A 20,977-nucleotide genomic window follows, 5' to 3' on the forward strand; every position below is an offset into this window, starting at 1 on the left:
GGCCGATACTGCTGTCTACTTGTCTTGATTTTTAAATCTTTCTTATTTTCATTTGATTGTATTTTTGTTTGATATTTCATTTGGTTCTCAGGTCTCACTTGTAAATGAGATCTTGATCTCAATGTGATTTCCTGATTAAATAAAGTATATATAGTTTTACTCCACATTCTTTCCCCTGGATACATGTGTCCTCCATGGTTCTGTATGCTGAGTGTCACATACAGTATGTTACATTACTGCTAACCTTTATTCAAAAAATTCCTAATCGTTATAGATTTCTTAAAGTGGTTTTACTCTCTAGGCAGCAATGGGTTTTCTTCTTTTTTCATTGCTGGCCCAGAATCATATGGCATATCCCTTCTAAAAAACTTTTTATCATTTATTTATTTAATCAATTTTAAATTACTTGAGTTTTTTTTTATCTTGCTTGTTTTTCTCCGTTTGAGTGTGTTGTATGAAATTGCTGTATTGCAGTTATATAACTGACAAAAATTAAAGCAGTTCTTAAGCATGTTTCAGTCCAATGCAGGCTTACTTTCACAGTCAATGAATGGGAATCAGTGAGATGTAGCGTACAAAATATTAAATACTGCTTGAATGGGTGGACAAAACAAAAAAATAATGTGGTCCTTTAAATAAAAACTTGCAACACCTGTAGGATGTTTTGGCAACAAAATCAAAAGAAAAAGTTACACGTTGGCCAAAGCCGACAGACTTCTTGTGAACTCCACCTGATATTTCCTGAAAACAATTCAGTCTAAATTGCTCACTAAAATGGCGAGCCTCATCATCTGACTTAGTAGGCTACACAGTTAGGGGGTCTGACGGGATAGAGGAGATGACTTGTCTTTAGCTATCGAAGTTCATAAATAATGCACTGTTTCCCATAGGCTACATGTGAATGATGTAATGGTTGAAGTCAATGCTGCTGATTTGGCGTACATCTCGGACTTGCCGCCCTGCGCCATGTGCTCCGTCACCACCGTTGCCAAACCATGAGAGGATAATCGTGTTTTGGGGGATAAAGAAAAGAGTGAGTATTCCAAAACGGATTAGGCCTATAAAAAAGGAATGAATACGGAGCTGATGCAAAGCTGGAGGCACATCTCCTCCAGCTAATTACAGTAGCCTAAAATGCAGGTGGAGTAGGCTAGAGCGCTTAAGGAATGAAAGGGAGGAGAGCATCCTTCCCCGTTGTTCTTGATGCCGGCGTAACGCGTGGGTAGTCTTGCTGTTTTTTGGACACACTGGTTGTGTTTGTGGACCGGACCACTGATGTGTGTGTGTGTGTGTTTGTGTTTGAGTGTGAGACGTGATGTGGCTCATTGAAAGGTCCAAGTACCTATCTCTCTTGTCAGACAAACACCGCGCGTCCAAGCGAGGTGGAGAAAAAAGGAGGGGGGACAGCAGGGGCAGACAATGCGGTTTTGCGATGCGTTTATTCCTCCGTACACTTTACACCCAGATACACGAAAACACGATGTCCTAAAGATGTGGGAGAATTCCTCGTTATTTCTTTTTCTGTATTTTTTAATCGAATTGAACAAAATTCCCTTACGTTTCGATTGAGAACAAAAATAGAGATGAAATTTCCAATAGAAACCCCAAGGAAACAAGTTAACTGGGACCCCGAACAACAAGGTTGGTGAACACTGCTTTCTTATGGTCTGATAACTTTAGATAATGTTAATTAATATTTGGCTACTCCTAATCTCAACAGCATCTCTTAGCGATATAGCCTACCTGAGACGCAACACATTACACCAGGCTACATTTTTCACAGGCTTGAACAATTTAGCACAATTTCTTATTCATTTTTACACATTATTTTACTTTGTGTTTTCTCTTAGGCTATTTGTAGTCTATGTTTCTATACTGCAAAAAGGACCCTTAACACGAGAAAAAGCGCTTGGGCGTATTTCTTTATTCTCCATCATCCGTGTGCTCTGTTGTGCAAGGAAACGCTGCTGGGAGCAGAGATTCAAGTGCTTCAAGCTGGCAGGAATAACTAGCGTGAAACCGGAAAAGATGTCAAAATAAAAGCATGTATAGATGTTTCCTAAAGAATAGTCTATCTATATCCTTGATGTTCCACTTCTGGGAATACTCCGGTGCCGCAGGAAATTCCCCTGGATGCATGTATTTTCCGTTTCCTTCCGCTTTCTTCGTGTTGGAATTTTAAATTCGGTGGATTTATGAGGACTATTGTTGACTGCTCCTCAGATCTCTGCAGGTTAAATTGAGACAGCTAGCTAGACTATCTGTCCAATCTGAGCTTTCTCTCGTACGACTATTTAGCAGCGGCTCCGTCCAGCACTTAGCGCTGCGCATGACGATTATGATTGGTTTAAAAAAATGCCAATAAACCAGAGCATGTTTTCCTCCCATCCCCGAATGCTATGTGGAGTAGCCAGACCCTCCTTCAGCGCGCTTTGGAGGAGGGTCTGGCAAAGCGAGACTACCTAAAGAATAATGTTGCCTAAAGGATTTGCCACATGAAATTCTCTGCATGAAGCTATAATTTCCGATTATAACTACCAGACATGGCTGGTCACTCAAGTTGGATGATACTCAGTAGGCGATTTGAGGGGGGGATGCCATTCAGCAAACTGAACTAAATGCATGCCCCTTGAACACCTGCCATCCCCCTCTCATCCCCTAGTAGGAGAGAGAGTCCAGCGGCAGTTTAGTTGAATATGTTTGTGTAGTAGTCTGCCTGACTTATTGATCCTTTATCTGACTGAGGTTTGTGCAAGTTAGAATATGGCCCCGACCATGGCTCTGTATCAGTAGCAGTGTGCATTAATAAATCCAATGGTGCTGTCCGTGGTGCTTAAGTAGCAGACAGATTTGTTATTGTGATTCTGTCAGTTTCATGTCTTGCAGGTGAACGAAACGAACTAGGTCTATCTCCCCTGTTAAAAATGAACAAATCGCTTACTGATTCTACCAAATAATTAATCTTATAGGAAATAGATGATTACTCCTCATCTGTGCCCGCTAATGTGAATGATCTTTTACATATGGTTACTTAAATATGGGGATTTTGCTTGGGTCTTACATTGGTACTGGACCTGGACCTTGGACTACTTGTAACGTCCTCAGTAAAGGTTTTATTTTGAAATTCGTTTTTGTTGGAAGTCCTTGGCCTTAACAATTCAGGTTGACTTGACGCTTGATTGTGAGTCTCAGCTGGTGAGTTTAATGCCTAAAACCTGTCTAGTACCATAGGGAATAATAGGGCCAAGAGCCGACCTGAGCCAGCCCAAAATGTGCACTCATGTTTACTATCACTACTACTTTTGTCTTTTGTTCATCAGTGGGTAAATAATGCTTTTCTACACACAATATGCAGCTGACATGCTGAAATGTTGACAAACTGAATGTATTCAGTGGCCCAAAACAACTGTGCCTCACTAAACAGTGTGGTAAATGGTTGATGCAACATTTCATTGCTATCATCAAAATCCTCATCAGCATCCACATATTTTTTCAATTTTTTATGGACCTGAGTCTCCAGTGAACATTTCCTCTGATTTGGCTCTGCTCTGGAAACAGATAGTGAGGGCTGAGAGGGAGAGCGAGAGAGAGAGAGAGAGAGAGAGAGAGAAGAGAGAGAGAGAGAGAGAGAGAGAGAGAGAGAGAGAGAGAGTATCAGATACTATCAGATAAAAAGCTGCTTTCCACTCAGGCCTTATCTAATTTGCAAAAATCAATATGAAGCAATTTTAGTGGTTTGAAAGGTTTTTAGATGAATGCCACATAGCCTCAAGTTTGGGTTTTGGTTTTATGGTTTTAAAACTTAGATATAGACATATATTTGTTTACATATGCTTTTATACATGTAGTAGTTTTTTTTATCACTAAACTAATAAAGTTAATGAGATCCAGTTTTCTGAACTGCCCTACAGTGTACAGCTGCTGCTGCCCTACTGCATAGAGCTGATTTATTTAATTTCACTCACTCATAAGATGAGATAAAAAGCAATTCATGTCTCAGTAAGACTAGTTATGGATTTGGTCCCATTTGCAATTAATTTGCCAGTGTTCAACTGCATCCATCATCATGACTGCACCAAATACAGAAGAACATATTAATGTAGAGTTATATTCTTTCTGCTGCTTTACCTCTCAGTCCTAATTTTCTAATTTATCTCATGTTCTAAAAATAGCCAGCCACCGCCCTTAAAGGTTAGTACTATGAATTGAAAGTGGCGGTGTTGCACCTTCCTAAGCGTTTGACATCACTTGGCTGTTATTGATTCACTCATGATACAGGCTCCTGGCTTAGAGAATAAGACACTTCCTGGATGCCCTTGACTCATCATGGGATGTGTGCCTGAGTGCATACATTGTACTTAGCATATCCCATAAGTGATCCTATCCCATGAAAGAGTGCCTCTCTCAAACAAATCCATCTCGTATTCCAACCTACGATAGTTGCATCATTGTAGACAACAGGCGCCACCATGGCTCTGAGGCACGCCATGCTCTCCGATCTGAGAGAGATGGGGGCGTCAGGGGTAAAGGCCTGAGCTCTAAATAGCTTATCCAATGCTTTATACATATTATAGAAATCTAAATTTGGCTGCCTCCAGGTGCTGCTTGCCACTTGGTTGACCTGCTCCAGCACCCATGCATTTAATTTAAACCCATCCAGAAGCCAATGACTCAAAGTGACACTTTTCCCTCCCTCTCTTACAGTCTATTAGAAAAATTGAATCCTGCTTCTCAGCAAAGAGGGTAATTCCATTTTCACCTCCACCTATACTGTAGGGGTTTACTTGCAAAGGGTATGTGTTTTAATATTTGTATGTAAATGTTTGTTCTTATTTTTCCTTACCATTTGATTGTTGTCCCTAATTCAGGTTCCTACAGGTGTTCCATTCATTACAACTTGATGACAAGGTTTTCCACATTAGTGATTGAGGCGGAGGCAGCTGTGGGCTTCTGAGGCTCTATTTCAGAGGATCGATGACTTAACAAATTCTCAGAATGTTATGATGTTGTCATGGCCGCTTTGATGCAGCTGTAGACTGGAAACAGGCCTTTTTTTTGCTGATAGCTTTGAGTGTTGGCTTTGTAAAGATGAAGAGCCCTTAATTAGCTCAGAGTAATAGAAGGAAATCACTTTGTAATGCTTCATGCAGAAGGCTATATAGATTTCCAGTGGCTGTAATGAGCTTGTGTCCACATAAAGTACAGTTCAGTGTGCAAAACAGAGGCATGTCTTTCTTGTCCAGGTGCTGAGTCCAAACCTGTGCGGTGATTTCTGAACGCTCAATCTGTCTTTACATTTGTTTTCATAACTGTAACAGATTCAGGGCCTTCAGCCAAGAACAGTCTGTTCATTTTCATTTCCCTGAAAAAATCATCAGAATTACTTTCAGAAGATACAGAATTGTTTCTGTCTTGGTATGCTCCAACAAACAAAACATGAATTAATCTAGCCTTCTCTTCCCTCTCACTCTTCCCTCTCACTCTTTCCTAGTGGCGGTCCAGACCAACATGGTCCCTCCCAAAAAGGTCCAGCCTGGCATGGCTAAGTCGAGTCTAGTCCAGGCCAGTGTGGCCACCATGCAGAACCCCATGGGCTGTGACCCTAAGACCAATGGTCACTGTCCACTGCCACGCCTGTCCATCTCCTCCCGCTCTGCCAGCGTGGTGGCCAGCATGGACGCCAGCTATGACGGCACGGTCGCAGCGCTCCACTCGGTGATGAAGTGGAAGACGGTGGTGGCGGTGTTCATCGTGGTCGTTCTCTACCTGGTGTGTGGAGGTCTGGCATTCAGGGCACTAGAGCAGCCATTTGAGAGCAACCAGAAGACCAGTATCACGCTGGAGAAAGCTTTGTTCCTGGAGAAACACCCCTGTGTGACTCCAGAAGAGCTGGACAAGCTCATCGAGGTGAGTTATTGAAACTGGAGATGAGCTTTTGGAGTTTTACATTAAGTGAGACATGGTATTCACATTTAACAAACTTTTCTCCTTCCAGCTGTTCAGACAGCCCTGGAATAGTACATTGCATTTGTTGAATATTTTCCTCACCGAACAGATTAGCTTGTAAGAGGATAAGAAGGTAAGATATTTAATGAAAATGATCTGCTTAATAATTCTGAGTGGCATTCAATTTGATTGATAAGAGAAGAAAGTCAGATGACTTTATAGCAGCAGTTTTATAGATGGTTATTTGCATCAGGGGTAATTAGAGGATCTTGGGTTATTTAGTTAATCTTGAAAAGCTTGGAAGCTACTTCCTGTGATATCCAGATTGCCCTTTAGCAAATCAAGCCTTCAATTTCGCTGTCCATGGACTGCTGCAGAATTTGACAGAATAGCTCACATCCACATACAACTTTTAATTTATTTTTATGGCAAACTACCCTTAATTTAAAGCTGTGTTAATCAATATTTTCATAATAGCAATGTGTGAAAATAATTAATTGAGTCCAAATGAATGATGACATTGCTCCTTAACTGCTATGCTGCTATACTGACAATAAGCGGTCATTGTATGGATATTTATATATTATGACACCTGTTCCTGTTCCATTCATTAATGAAGATGACATGTAGTTAAAAGCTCAGAAAAAGCTCGTAAGTGGACCATTGAGTTGAGACCAATGTCCCAAGGTGAAGAATGGAAGAATGGAGTTAAGTCCACTACTCAGCTACTCTACACTCCACAGAGTGGCTGTACCTGTTGCTTTAATTTTTCCAGTATAGTATCTGTTGCAAATTTTTGAAATGATTGTCAGCCCCCAGTACAAGGGATTGTTGTTATTGTACTTCTCTATTTAGGTGCACTTAGCCCCTAAGTATGTATATGCAAGTAGTTGGTATATATATATATATATGTATATATATATATATATATATATATATATATATATATATATATATATATATATATATATATATATGTGACTAAAGCAGCATCATAAATATACACCCTCTATTCACTTCCTCCTGGTTGATGACAGTTAATGAGTACATGTCATGAGCACACTTAGAGGCAGGTCCATCCTTCAGCAGGAAGCACATTAATACCTTCAGGTTAAACACAGAGATGCCCATGATGCTCAGTGAGACTTTGCATCTGTTGGCAAACAGACTACTACTAGTTAGCCTGACATCGCAAGACCAAATCCCAAATGCAAGTTAGTTTGGAACCTCTCAGTTCATTTTTGATTCCCAAGGGGCGTTATCAACGATTATGACACAATTGGATAGACCTACAACCAATCAGAGCAACGAAACATGTGACGTAGTGCTGAGCGATGGACAAATGTAAACAGACTACAGCGTGCAGAGGTGAGCTGTGGTTGTGTAGCATCAATATGTCTGTGAACGAGTGTTGCCGTTTTTGCCGTTTGAAAATAGTACTTTAACAGAAAGTTCCACATCGGCTGCAGACATCTTGGTTGTTTTGGAAAAATGTCTCAATGGTCAGACTGATCTCATAAAGTGGCGTATGTATGACACGCCAATTCTTATGCCATTTTGGCGTGTTATCAAGACGCATAATCGTTTTTTTAGTTTGGCCGCCATTTACCTACATTACGTGTGAATTTTCACCATAGCGAGTAGTATGAAAAGACGTAAGTCCGCAGAGGAAGGTTGGCTGGTGTGGCGGATGGGTAAAACACAGGACTTTCACCCATCTTTTTTAAGCCTTCCCCAATGTTTCTTTCCTAAACCCAACTGTTTATTGTTTTCCTAAGCGTGTGACGTTGGTCACCGTCGTGTTTTTGTCTCTTTTCTTTTAGTTTTTTTATGTTACGAAAGCCTTTCCCAATGTTCTTTTCCTAAACCCAACCTTTTTATTTATTTATTTTTATTTTTTTTACATGCGTGTGACGTTGTTCTCGCGATAGTACGGCACGTTCACGGCGACGCCACGTGGTGTGTATGTTTACATCCGCTGTACACAGCGTACACATAGCTCAAAATGCGTACAGATAACACACCATTTGGCTTTAGGAAAATGGCGTGTATGTTTACGCAAAGTCATGATGCCATGTTGCAATGGTGCTCCTCTTTACCAAGCTAGGTTCATGCTCACCGTAGTGCCCCTTGTGCGAGAGTGCACAAGCCAAAAATGATGTCATCACATACTTTGCGTAAAGCCAAAGGCTTCGCAAATGGTCAGTCATCGTATCAAACCCGCCCCATATGAGATACAGTACATTGTTGTGATTGGCCCAGCCAGCAATCTGTCTGAACGGGTGGGGAACCAGATGCATCTGCCACATTTTTTTTGTTCAATAGAATAGTGGTATGTTTTGAGACATGTATCTGAATGCCTTGTACCTTTAATAATAATTGTATTGGTACAATATGAAATCCCAGAGTGAGGCTTTAACAACACCCACATGTTTTAAATAAGGAAACTAGCTCACGGCTACAAGAGCAGTGCTGTCTTCTAAGCTGTCTTCTGTTCTAAGACAAATTTCTCTGTCTTCTAGCCAAAAGCCTGTGTGATATACCTAATATATATTTTAACAAGGACTTTAGTAAAATGTTTGGGGTTTGTAAGATTCAGGAATATTTCAGGAGCTGAGTGACCCTGTGATAGTTAATACTCACACTACACACTACATTAAAGTCTGTCTGATCATAGAATGAAATGTGGCATCTATAAGAATGATTCATTTTGTGGCAGATCACTCACATGTGAACCTGGATAAAACAACTGGTTGTTAAAAATATGACTGCCACCCCTTAAACTGTGACGCAGTAAATTGATTCAAGCTGACCTGAAGCATGCTGTTTCGGCAATGTTCCACATGTTGCCAACATGGCATGTAAAGCCTTTATTTTCAACCAATATCAGTGTGAACTGGACCAAATAAAAAGCAGATTGTGAAAAAACAAATTCCCATCACATTCTGACTTAACAGTGCATGTCTTCCTATGGTGTCACCACTCACACCCAGAATTATAGGTTGAGGTTTAAGGTCAATACGTCAAGCTGACATGTGCAACTGGAAGCGGGCTTAGACAATAATTTGATATGTGTCGGTGTGCAGTTTGCCGAGTGGAAAGTTTGATATGTGAGGGAGTGCCGTGATAGAAAAAAGCAGGACTGAGAACACACACTCAAACACTCCTTTGCAGAGAATGTTCTTAAAAAAAGGGATATTTTCTTTAGAGAGTAACTGTTTGTGACACAAACACAAGGACCAAATGGCAAATGCCTTTTAACCAACAGGAGTACCTTATTAGCAGTATTCTGCAGAACACATACGGAAATACAGTAGATCTTGCAGAAGAGAAGAAATAAAAAAAAACTTTTTTGAATACTCTATGTGGTTTTCATGTTTTTCTTAAGTAGTCTGAGAAAAAAATACAAGATTCACATTGGCACCACAGTAGACCCCTCTGATTCTCTTAAGCTTGAAATAACCCCAAAGAGACAACCCTCCACATGGCATTTGGTGTGCTCCACTTTCCGCTAGAATGGCTCCATTTGATGGTAACTTCTTCAATACTGCTCCAGTGAATATTGGACTGCCTAACTGTCTCTCTCTCTTCCTTCTTCACACCCACATATTTTCTGTTATTCTTTCTCAGCGAAGCATCCTTTCTTCTTCTTCCCTTGCAGCGCACAACCTTTAAGCCACAAAAGTGCTGTCATAACTTTGTGAAAAAAATCAATGACGGTATTTCCTAAGGATACCATGGAAATAAAAAACCTTTAGCATGGTGTGCCTGTAGTCTGGAGGGAATCAATTATTTATTACACAGGCCAGCAGTCACCAACCTCCTGCTGCATGAAGCAGCAGCAGTAGTAACAGCAGCTGAATCATAGACAAGACTGTCTCCTGGACAAATGCTCAGATTCAGACACATGACATAACGTATGACAGCATGTCTCACCAGTTATGTGCCACTATGAACTTTCCCTGAACTCATTTACAATATTAGCTACATCTGACAAATTTAATGTATGAAAAGAATAGTTAGACATGTTGAGATATTTGCTTTTCTTCAGAGAGTTAGATGAGAAGGTCTACACCATGTCTCATGTATAATAATAATAATAATAATAATAATGATTTCTTAGTATATATTGTATAGTTAGTTTCTACAAGTATACAATGCTCCCACCAACAGCCAGTTAGCTTAGCTTAGCATAAAGACTGGAAACACAAGGAAACAGCTAGCCTGGCTCTGTCCAAATGTCAAAAAATCTTCAACTGTCAACTATAAAACAAAAAAATTAACATAAGCCTATGTATATATTAATTGTTTAATTCATACAAAAACCATAGTGTAAAACGACAAGGTATGGTTTATGTGCCAGGCAATTTTTAGGTGGGAGCAGTGACTTAACCCCCTGGTTAACCACAACTTATTTTGTGTATTTTTGTGTGCAGATGAGAATTTAATTAGCAGTTTAATTAGCTTTACGTACCAGCTTGAGAGTGGTATCAGTTTTCTTAGCTAACTGTCTGCAAGAATGTGAATTTCCCAACATGTCAAACTTTTTCTTTAAATCAGAAGAAATAATATTGATCGATCACTCAGCTATGATGGTACTTCAATTCTAAGCATTGCAAAAAGTAATGAATATCATGCCATGTAAAAAACTCAGACTGACAAATAACACATTTTATTTCTTTGCCGTCTCAAGAAAAGGCCTTCAGGACATGCTTCTTCACACTCCATCAAAGAGGCTGTCTGGTCCTCTAACAGGTTCTGTTATCGGCCTGTTCGTGTTGTGTCAAGCCTGTCACTCAGACAAAGATCCTCTGTGGCGACACAGCTGTGGTGACTCACTGTGGTCGAACTGTTTGGCGGAGAAGTTGACAGAAAAATGGCGACCTTGGGAGGCATGTGTGTGTATATTCAGTGTGTGTGTCCGAGAGACGACAGAAGGGGATGCACTTGCAAAGCTTTGCTCCACAGCATGTGTGTGTCCATGCATGTCTTTTGACCTTCTCATGTTTGCCTTAGTATCTGTGCTGTCCACCTTGCCAGTGTACGCCCACAAAGGCAGCAGACCTAATTGGCTTTTTCAGAGCCGTCGGGATGACTCACACTTTGGCACACTGTGAAGCCATGCTGCTATTGACACCAGTCAAGCCTCATTTATTGATGAGTCACTTATCTACAAATACACTTTCATAAACACTGAGCTACTTGCAGTGAATCTACATCAGGAAACGCAACCAACAGTCACGATGTGATTTTTGACATTTTCAGTTGATGATATGGATTTGTGGTGGTTTGTGAAAACGATTATCACAGTTAGATGCTTTATTATTTTATATCTAAAATGCCACAGTAATGAGGAAATTGGCTCCTCAGGGTCATCACAATGTGCATAAAAAAACAAGACGTGTACATGACATCAAATGTCTCAACACAAGATGCTGTGTATACAGTGGAATGTAACTTAGTGCATTTACTCAATTAAGAACAAATTCAAATTAGCCTTCTTGATTTTCATTTTATGCTAATTTACACTCCTTCACTACACGTCACAGGGAAATACTGCACTTTTTTAAGTTTATTTTTTGGGCATTTTAGGTCTTTATTTTGAGAGGACAGCAGAAGACATGAAAGGGAAGAGAGAGGAGAGAGACATGCAGCAAAGGGCCACAGGTCGGAGTCAAACCCTGGCCCCCCGCGTCGAGGAGTAAACCTCTATATATCGGCGCCTGCTCTACCAACTGAGCTATCCAGGCGCCCAATACTGCAGCTGGTGTACCTAATGAATTGACCAATGAGTGTAATATGTCTGTGTATCAAAGTCAGATTTTGTTTTTTTTCCAATCACTTCACAAACAGTTATGATAAATCACTCTTATCTGTGATGGACCAGAGTCTTCCTGTTTGGCAGTCACGTGTGCAGCTTAAAAGCTTCAAGGTGTTAGATATTGTAGGCTACAGATATTTGTGAAGGTGAGAGTGCTGCAGAGGAGAGTGCTTGGCACCGCTTCACAGAGAGTGAAGCACCATGTTGGCTAGATTACTGCCATCACCTGCTGTGGGGGTACAGTGCCCCACAAATCTTTCATAGGGGTGGCCAGATTTAGCCACTGGAAATCTTGGGGTGATGCACCAAAACCAAAAGCCATAACTGAATTTCAGGAATTGTATTATGCTGTTGTAGTAAGCTAGTTGAAAACTATGTCAATATGAGATTTAAGGAATAACATACTGATATACTTTGGTTTCTTATTTTACAGTTATTGTTTTAACTGACATACATGGACTAATACCCGTAGTTAACATTTTGAGTTTCACAACAATCCTGTCTTAATGCGTTACATATCATATACACAAGTTTGGCGATTCATTGTTCTTCAGGCTAGTTCTTTCCTTTACCACCCTGTTTTCCTCAGGTCAAATGTGACTCATTTTCAAAATTTCCCAAAAATAACTGAATGAAGTTGCAAGAAGCCTAGATGTAAAACAGAATTGGGTAATAATTTATACTTTATGCTTTACAAACAGACGAACCAGAGGACAGCAGGTGAGTATGTAGGAAAGTGTGTCGAAAGTGTCAAAGAAAGCCTCCAAAGTGTTAAAACCGTCCAAAAATGTCAAAAGCGTCAATAATTGCTAAAATATTGTCGACAGAAAGACAATACGAGGGTTAAAATGACAATAAAACAGCTTTAATTTGCACATTGTGATAAAGAGTGGAGCACTTAAACCTAAACGCAGGAGATTACAGGTAACAGTAAGTTGAAAAAAATAACTCAATGGTTCACGCAGCCAAGGCTAAACTGATCACAAAAGCAGAAAGCAAAGGATCAATCGAAGACTAAACTGAAAACCAGAGGACTTAAATACAAACTACTCTGATGAGGGGATGACGGGCAGGTGGAGAGATGGAGCGAGAAGCTGAGAGGAATGAGGTCATTAGGCAGGAAAACAGGCAGGGAGCTGATGGCTGGAAACAACTCTGGGAGCATGAAGGCGAACAAGGCTGATTGAGAGCAGGTGTGTAGATGGGCAAAGGAGGGAAACGCAGGACAGAAACACAGGAGGAAAAACACAGCAAACTGAAAACCCCAAACTCAGTCCAGTCTTCATAAAAAGTCTGAGGGCATCCGGACACAGATATTATGCTTATGCGGCTTGCAAGGGGGGGCCAGCGACTATATCAGGTTGGCTGCCCACCCCACTTGGCCACCTCCTGGAGGTGCTACTGGTGGGGTAGAAAGGCAAACTGAGAAGATGAAGATCTGCAGTGAATGAACTTGCTCTCAGTGTAGAACATGAAAACACTTATTAGCGAAGAGCCTATTTTAATTCATTTGGTGGTGACTGTGTGTCTGCAAGTATGTCTGTGTGCTGATTCTTCTGTGCAATCAAAATGGAGGAGAGCCCGTGTGAAAACAAAAAACCCATTTGTCGTCCTAATTAACACTCTGCAACACAAATCAGCATCTGCGTGCCTCAAAACTGCCTGTGGAGAAGGACGATTTTCCACATTTCTAATGCAGTGTGAACTTGGCGTGAAAAGGGCGAAAGACAAAAATAGACCTACTCATAAAGTATTCAGATCTATGAGGCTTTTTTTAGATGTCCCTTGACTCCAGAATTAGGCTTTTGGGGGTTTAGTATATAATTACCACTTTGATATTGTCTCTAAGTAGCTGTGTCTGCTAAAACCTATGAAATAGCATTATTGTAATTGGCTAATTTTAGATACATTAATCTGTCTCATAAGGGGAGCTGCGCTGATGGAGCCGATTTAATCACAAGCAAGATTATGAAAAGGCATGTGCAGTGATGTGTGTGGAAGTGGTCCTCCGCTCTGTCTGGTTTGAAATGTATGTCATGAGAGTTGATATATATTTTATTAGATGGACGTGCATCTCACTAACAGCTTGAATGGATACATTGGGGGTTGCTGTAAATGAAGAAGCTGTACTTTATATCTACCCAAGAATGTTGGTAAATACAGCTATTTTTACCAAAGGCATTCCCCACAATGACTTTCATGTCAGCAGAAGTGATGTTTATTTGGAGCAAAGAGGCAAAATTTGAACTATTAATTTCCATGGAGATAAGAAAATAAATGCTTTCTAATAAACTGCCAATAAACAGGGAATTCAGAAAGAACACAACATAGTAGATTAACTTTTCATGGCTACATAATGGAACCCAGAAGGTAATCAATGAGAATAATGATGCTTTTCCTGAGACAAGCTGGGGATAAAGAAAAGCTGAGGGACTAAAGAAAAGGCTGACACAGAAGAAAAGAGAGATAAAGTCTATGTAGATTTATTTAACGTAAAATGTAAAAGTGTAAAACATGCCGAGTGGGTAAGAATGCAGAGAGGAGAAACAGCTCCAGGTGAAGAGCCAGACACTGAATAATGTGAACAGATCTCGTGCTAGATGTTTGTGCATATACTGTAACAACTGTAAGTCCACAGGCAGAGTGTTTTCATATGTTGACATTATAACGGTTGATTTTTTTCATGCGCATAATACAACTGTGACAGTGTGTTGCATAATACTAAAATTACCTGCATAGACTTTTTATCAGATGGAGGATATTTTTTTATATAAAAAAGACCATGCTTGAGGACAGTAGTTGCGAATTGTTGGATTATTTTTCCTGTTTAGGATAAAGCAAGGAAAACTACTTTATAGTTCAACTGGTCACAACCAGCAGACATATGTATCTACTGACGAACTGTATGCAAAATGTTGAAATTATGAAATAATCAGAGGTATGTTTAATGTAAGGTATGTTTAATGCAGTGCTTATTGTGTTTGCTTAGTGTGTTTTTAAATAAATGCATTTTGTAACACGATAACATGATCATATTATCATGATGTGATTCCACTGCAAAATAAAATAATATTGAACAGATTCAATTAATTGTAACTGCATCCATTTAGCTCTTCTTGTTATCATAGCTTTATGACATGGATCTAGGATTAATTCCTCTCCCCCAGTCACAAAATCATTCATACATTTTTCTCTTTCCAGCATTCCATAGATGCTGTAAATGCAGGAGTGAGTCCTATTGGAAACGTATCCTACAATTCCAGTTACTGGGACCTGGGCAGTGCCTTCTTCTTTGCTGGAACTGTCATCACAACCATAGGTAAGGTTTTAACCAAGTCACTCTTTAATGCTCTAATACCAGTTAAATCCGATATTGTAAAACATTTTTTACCTAATTAAATAAAACGTTACCCAGAGTATGGTCAGAAAGTACGGAAGGCCAAAGTGTTAAATATTAAATAAATAAAAAAGACATTGATTAAATAAAGCAACTGGCATTTGCTAATGTACTGCTAAACATTGGCTTTCAGTTGATTCATTTACCTCTCTGTCTAGATATATTAATTTTGAAATATCAAAAGTTAGAATACAAGAACTAATACCTCCAGCTTCAATTTACATAAGTTACAATTACATAATTATTCTGCTCAAGTTGGTTTAACCCAGACTCTGGATTAAATAAAATTGTATTCAAAATATTAATGATAGAACTGTCCTTGATGTGTCTCATTGTCTTCTTCAGTGTATCTTTGTCACTGTAGGGCCATAATGCAATTTTCTCTAAGAAGAACCTAATTATTGTCTCTCTAGGAGCTTATTTACCACAGACCCCTGAAGCAGGAACTAATAAGTATTACATGGGCTTCAATTGATTATGTTGCATAAGAAAATCTTGATTGTATTATTCTGCTTCCCATCTTACTCTTAACACTCCACCTCCTCCGCCTGCCCCTGACAACGTCTTCTCGGCCATGTTTTATCACCATTTGTTTTTCCTTCTTTCCTCTTCCTCCTGTTTTCATTGTTTGTGACAGGTTATGGAAACATAGCTCCAAGCACGGAGGGTGGGAAAATCTTTTGCATCCTTTATGCCATATTTGGCATACCTCTCTTTGGCTTCTTGTTGGCGGGGATTGGAGACCAGCTGGGGACCATTTTTGTGAAAAGCATCTTGAGAGTTGAGAAGATATTCAGGGTCAGTTGCAAGTTTGTTAGTTTTAGTTCTTTTTATTTCATATTTGTTCCTTTGGGCCTTTGATGATCACAGTATCATCATTTTATCTTTTTTAATTGGTGTATTGTTCTCATAGCATCTCTCCTGTTTGGTTTTCTCAGCAAAAACACAAACAGATCAGCCAGACTAAGATCAGAGTGACGTCCACCATCCTGTTCATCCTGGCTGGCTGCATTGTTTTCGTCACCATCCCTGCTGTCATCTTTAAACACATCGAGAGCTGGACCACACTAGAAGCCATCTACTTTGTTGTGATCACACTCACTACAGTGGGAATAGGAGACTATGTGGCAGGTAGATCTATGCGGCAGATGGTTGTTTCTGTCATGATGTAGATTACTGTTTTGTCAAACTATCATGACGTATTTTTGGTATTCCCCCCCCTCCAGGTGGTAACCGTAGTATGGACTATATGAAGTGGTACAAGCCTCTGGTGTGGTTCTGGATCTTGGTTGGTTTGGCGTACTTTGCGGCTGTCCTCAGCATGATCGGAGACTGGCTCAGAGTACTGTCTAAAAAGACCAAAGAGGAGGTGAGGTTCATTCCGATTGTGATACAATGTTACAATGTTGGCAATGTTTCTTAATTAAAAGAAACATGTACGGGTCAATGATTTGATATGTTGATGAAAATACATAGCATAATCAAATGTAATAGCGAGATTTCTGAGATTAGACTGTACAGCTGAAGAAAGAGACCCCAAACACCACTTTGGAAGCTGTGTTACCTGAAGCAACGATAAGGACCTTGGTCTTATCTGCATTGACCTGTAAAAAGTTGTTCGCCAGTCCTTAATGGCAGTCAGACAATTTGAAGTCAGACAAACTGCCAATTTTTCAGTATCATCAGGTTTAAAAGAGACATGCAACTGGATGTCATCAGCGTAACATTGAAATTATATACCTTTTAAACTGGTTAATAATAAGACAGAGGGGAAGCATATACAATGCAAACAATATAGGACCCTGAGGCACACCACAGGAAAGGGCAGCAGTTTCAGACATGTAGGACCATGTGACACAGAAAAACTTCTATCTGAGAGATGGGAGGAAAACCAGTCCAGATACCCAAGAAATAACCAAAACTTTTCCATCTTTGTCAGAAGATTTTGTTATCATTCAAGACCCCATCACTCACACTAAGAAGCTGACTGAGAAATTTGTTTTCAGGGCATTTTAGAAAGAATAATGTATCACAATGACAATGTCTTGCTGCTGCAGATTGTACCCCATGTGTTTTCCAAATATTTTCCGGATCCTTTCCTTACTGCGCTGTCGTCACAGGTTGGGGAGATTAAAGCTCATGCAGCTGAATGGAAGGCAAATGTTCGAGCAGAGTTCCGTGAAACGCGACGCCGCCTGAGTGTTGAGATCCATGACAAGCTCCAGCGGGCTGCCACCATCCGCAGCATGGAGCGCCGTCAACTTGGCCTGGAGCAGCGAGCTCACTCCCTGGACATGCTGTCTCCAGAGAAGCGAGCCTTGTTCGCCAGCCTGGATGCCGGTCGCTTCAAGACTTCCTCTCAGGAGAGCATCGACACCAAGCTCAACAACCTGAGGCTGAAGGGGGCCTGTGGGCCGTACGACCATCAGGGGAGTGAGCAAACGCAACAGACAGCGTCTTCCTCAGAGGAGAATCTCTTCAACCTGCGCTTTGGATCCCTAACTAAGTTGGCCAGACGTAACAAGAACCGCGAGCTGCGGAGGAACATTGATGAAGTAGAGCGACGGGCGAGTGTAGGCATAAGCAATGGCAGTGCCATGCTAGGTGAGGAGAGGACGGAAGTAGAAGAAGATGGGGAGCCAGATGAGGAAAACGAAGAAAGAAAAGAAGGAAACACCAGTCTGACAAACCTGGCACAGTGCTCATTTGATCGCAACAGGTTGAATGGGTACACACCCGGGGATGCCAAAGACAGAGGGAACGACTAGGCATTGAATGGAAGAGTGCTTCAGAGACAGAGAGAGAAACAGAGTGAACGATAAAGAGACAGAGTGCATGATCCTTTGAGATGTCAATAAATGTGCCTTTCTGTTTCCTATGCTTATATTTGAACTGCTCCCAGGAAATTTAGTCATCGTGCCATAGCCACGGGAGGAAAATATGTTGCCAAAAAATTGAAGAGACAGAAGAGGCTGTACTTAAAATACCTCATATCGGATGGTACTGTAGAATGGGCTTCTTAAGAACTTTTATTTCTATAGGAGCTATGTTTCCAGCTTTGTTGTCTTTCAGCCTTGACTACTCTTAAGAGACACTTGTGCAACAGCGGTCTGTTAATGTTGAATCTTATTTTTTAATAATGTGGGCAGGACATCCAGAGAGCTAGGTTCATGGTATCCATCTTCAGAAACATTATCGATCTCAACTTTGTCATCATACTGTGGAGGCTATTTTTTAGCTCAGCTACTAAAGGACTGCAACGTTAAGTGAATGGAGGTTGTATTTCCACTGGATCAATAGACAATATTAGCTGCCTAGCTGACATGTACAATTATTCCTACATGGTATGTGACTTTGAAAATGCAACCAACAGTAAAACTACTACATACTAAAAGCTCATATCTATTCTCCTTGATTGTGCATAGATATTAAAATACAATCATAGCAGTTGATTGACTAACTTTAAAGCTTGAAATGACAGCTGTAATAATGTTTCTTTTTGTTTTAGTTAGATGAAATATACTGCTTTCTTTCATAGTTTGTGAAAACATGTTATTTCAGTAATGATTGCCACCATTGTGGATCAACACTGAGCTGGAATTCAACTGACAAGACACATTTAATCATCTTTGGCCATTGGATTGTCAGCCATGTTGAAAACCTTTTTGTATATGACATTCACTTTTATCACAAATGTCTTTAGACTTCAGTCTTCTTTCTTAAATTACTTTTTAATGAATGAATGAGATGCTGTTGATTTTGTATTCATCAAGCATGTTGGAATCTGTGTTGACTCCTTTTTATATCAGTCAAGCACTTGAGTTGAATTTTCCATTGAACTGTAAAATATGAACCTAATATATCATGTTTTTTTATTTTTTTATTTCTTTTCTGAAACGGTCAAACATTGTGGCTTCAATCATCTTCACACTGAAATGTGTTTTCCTGTAGTTCCTAGAGGTTTACTCACTAACATGTTTGACACATGAGCTTTAACTTTATTCACATTTTACAAACAGGCACTGACACTACTACCCAGCGCCTTCTTTACATTTTACAGAATTATTAAATGTATCACTAGCGTGCATTGCATGCATTTCTAAAGGCGAAATACACACACACTGGTTGTATTTGTAACCTGTTTATCTGATATCATTAACATTTTCATGACCATGACCTGTGACAAGTTTGTTGTATACAGTTTATTTTATGAACAGATCACATTAAATGTAGTGAGTGCCTTTTTCCAGATAATAAACATGAGAATACATTTGAAATCTGGTAATTGTTATAAAAGCATTAGCATATGGGACAGCATGCACAATACCAGGACCCTGAAACTGGAACAGCTAAATGGGATTTGGCCATTATTCATTTGATTAAAGTGATGGTTCGGAGTAATTTCACCCTAGGGTCCTTTGCACCATGACCTTGAGCCAAACACGCCCCCAGAAGCTTTTTTCACCTGTGTCTAACATTGGACGAGTTAGCGTAGCGTAGCGTTATCAGCTGAATAGCTTAGCGCAGGGGCTAATGGATCCGAAGTGTCTCTTAACATTACCCCACTAATAATGCCCGAAATGATACCAAACGTCTACAGTAGTACAAATAGGTTATGTACTCATAAAACGATGGATTGGAAAGTTTGTAAGTACACCAGAAGTTTATGTAAATAACGCTTGCCTGCTGGCTTCTCGTCTCTGCTGCTGCTGCTGCTGCTGTTACTACCGGGCAGTAAGAGTGCTTAGGACCGTCTACAAATTACAACACCGAAAAGAGATGCAACAAAAATATTTATTAATTTAATGATTAAATAAGGTAATGTCTCCAAACTTACCTCAATTATAACTTGTCTCCTGCTAGTTATACTACAGCACTTACTTTAAAAAATAAGTTAAATTAATATTTTGTTGCATCTCTTTTCGGAGTTGTAATTTGTAGACGTCCCTAAGCACTCGCCTTTCAGCAGCAACAACAACAGCAGAGAGCAGAAACCAGCAGGCAAGTGTTATTTACATAAACTTCTGGTGTACTTACAAACTTTACAATCCATCGTTTTATGAGAGCATAACCTATTTGTACTACTGTAGACGTTTGGTATCATTTCGGGCATTATTAGTGGGGTAATGTTAAGAGACACTTCGGATCCATTAGCCCCTGCGCTAAGCTATTCAGCTGATCTGGGGGGGTGTTTGGCTCGAGGTCATGGTGCAAAGGACCCTAGGGTGAAACTACTCCGAACCATCACTTTAATCACGCATGTGCTTTTGTGACATGTCAAAATGTCTCTCCTGAAAAAGGCTAATTGTTGGTTAAACATATACGTACATGTCTAATCATTAAAGCTAGCCCCAGATGCTCTTGGCTACACAATACAGGAAAATAATCTTGTAATTTTGCCCAGCTACGCACCTAGAACAACAAATGTATTTTGCTGGCTTAGTGGAACAAATGACACTGGCGTGAATGTTGCCAGCATGCAACCTAATCTTATTGGGTACGGGTTACAGACTGTTTACTGTAACTGGTGTTTTGGCCATCATCCTCACAAAATATTTTGGCACACATAAAACGGGCAGTTTTGAGATGAATGTGTATTTAGGAGAGTGTTGTTCAGTTAAAAAAAATGTCAACTTTCTTGGCCTAATACAGTTTCCCTGGAAATTTCTAATGGATGGTGTTCTTCTGGTATGTGACTGTGAAGAGTTATGTTCCATTTAACAGCACTGAATAGAAAATAGTTACTGGTTAATGGTACCTCTAGCATAATGTATTGCATTTATTTCTAGTGACATACTTTCCTGTAAAACAAT

The 20,977-nt window shown here is 40.0% G+C and overlaps 1 protein-coding gene across 2 annotated transcripts; it reads left to right on the top strand.

Moving 5' to 3' along the window:
- Positions 1 to 944: 944 nt before the first annotated feature.
- On the top strand, positions 945 to 19,441 carry kcnk10b (potassium channel, subfamily K, member 10b). 2 transcript variants are annotated; one of them, XM_039785099.1, is made up of 7 exons: positions 945 to 1,033; positions 5,492 to 5,907; positions 14,969 to 15,086; positions 15,802 to 15,962; positions 16,103 to 16,295; positions 16,391 to 16,533; positions 17,285 to 19,441. In XM_039785099.1, coding segments are annotated over exons 1-7 (1,680 nt in total). In that variant the 5' UTR covers positions 945 to 1,032; the 3' UTR covers positions 17,933 to 19,441. The 2 variants fall into 2 exon arrangements, with proteins under 2 accessions (XP_039641033.1, XP_039641032.1); XM_039785098.1 differs by lacking the exon at positions 945 to 1,033 and adding an exon at positions 1,220 to 1,641.
- Positions 19,442 to 20,977: the final 1,536 nt, after the last annotated feature.

The sequence above is a fragment of the Perca fluviatilis genome, chromosome 20 (genome assembly GCF_010015445.1).
Source record: "Perca fluviatilis chromosome 20, GENO_Pfluv_1.0, whole genome shotgun sequence".
Taxonomy (NCBI): Eukaryota; Metazoa; Chordata; class Actinopteri; order Perciformes; family Percidae; genus Perca; species Perca fluviatilis.

Excerpts from the sequence above, each read along its gene's own strand:
- kcnk10b (XM_039785098.1), top strand. The coding sequence starts at position 1,584 with ATGAAATTTCCAATAGAAACCCCAAGGAAACAAGTTAACTGGGACCCC. Across the intron at positions 1,642-5,491 it reads CTGGGACCCCGAACAACAAG|TGGCGGTCCAGACCAACATG; the intron begins GTTGGTGAACAC and ends ACTCTTTCCTAG. Across the intron at positions 16,534-17,284 it reads CTAAAAAGACCAAAGAGGAG|GTTGGGGAGATTAAAGCTCA; the intron begins GTGAGGTTCATT and ends CTGTCGTCACAG.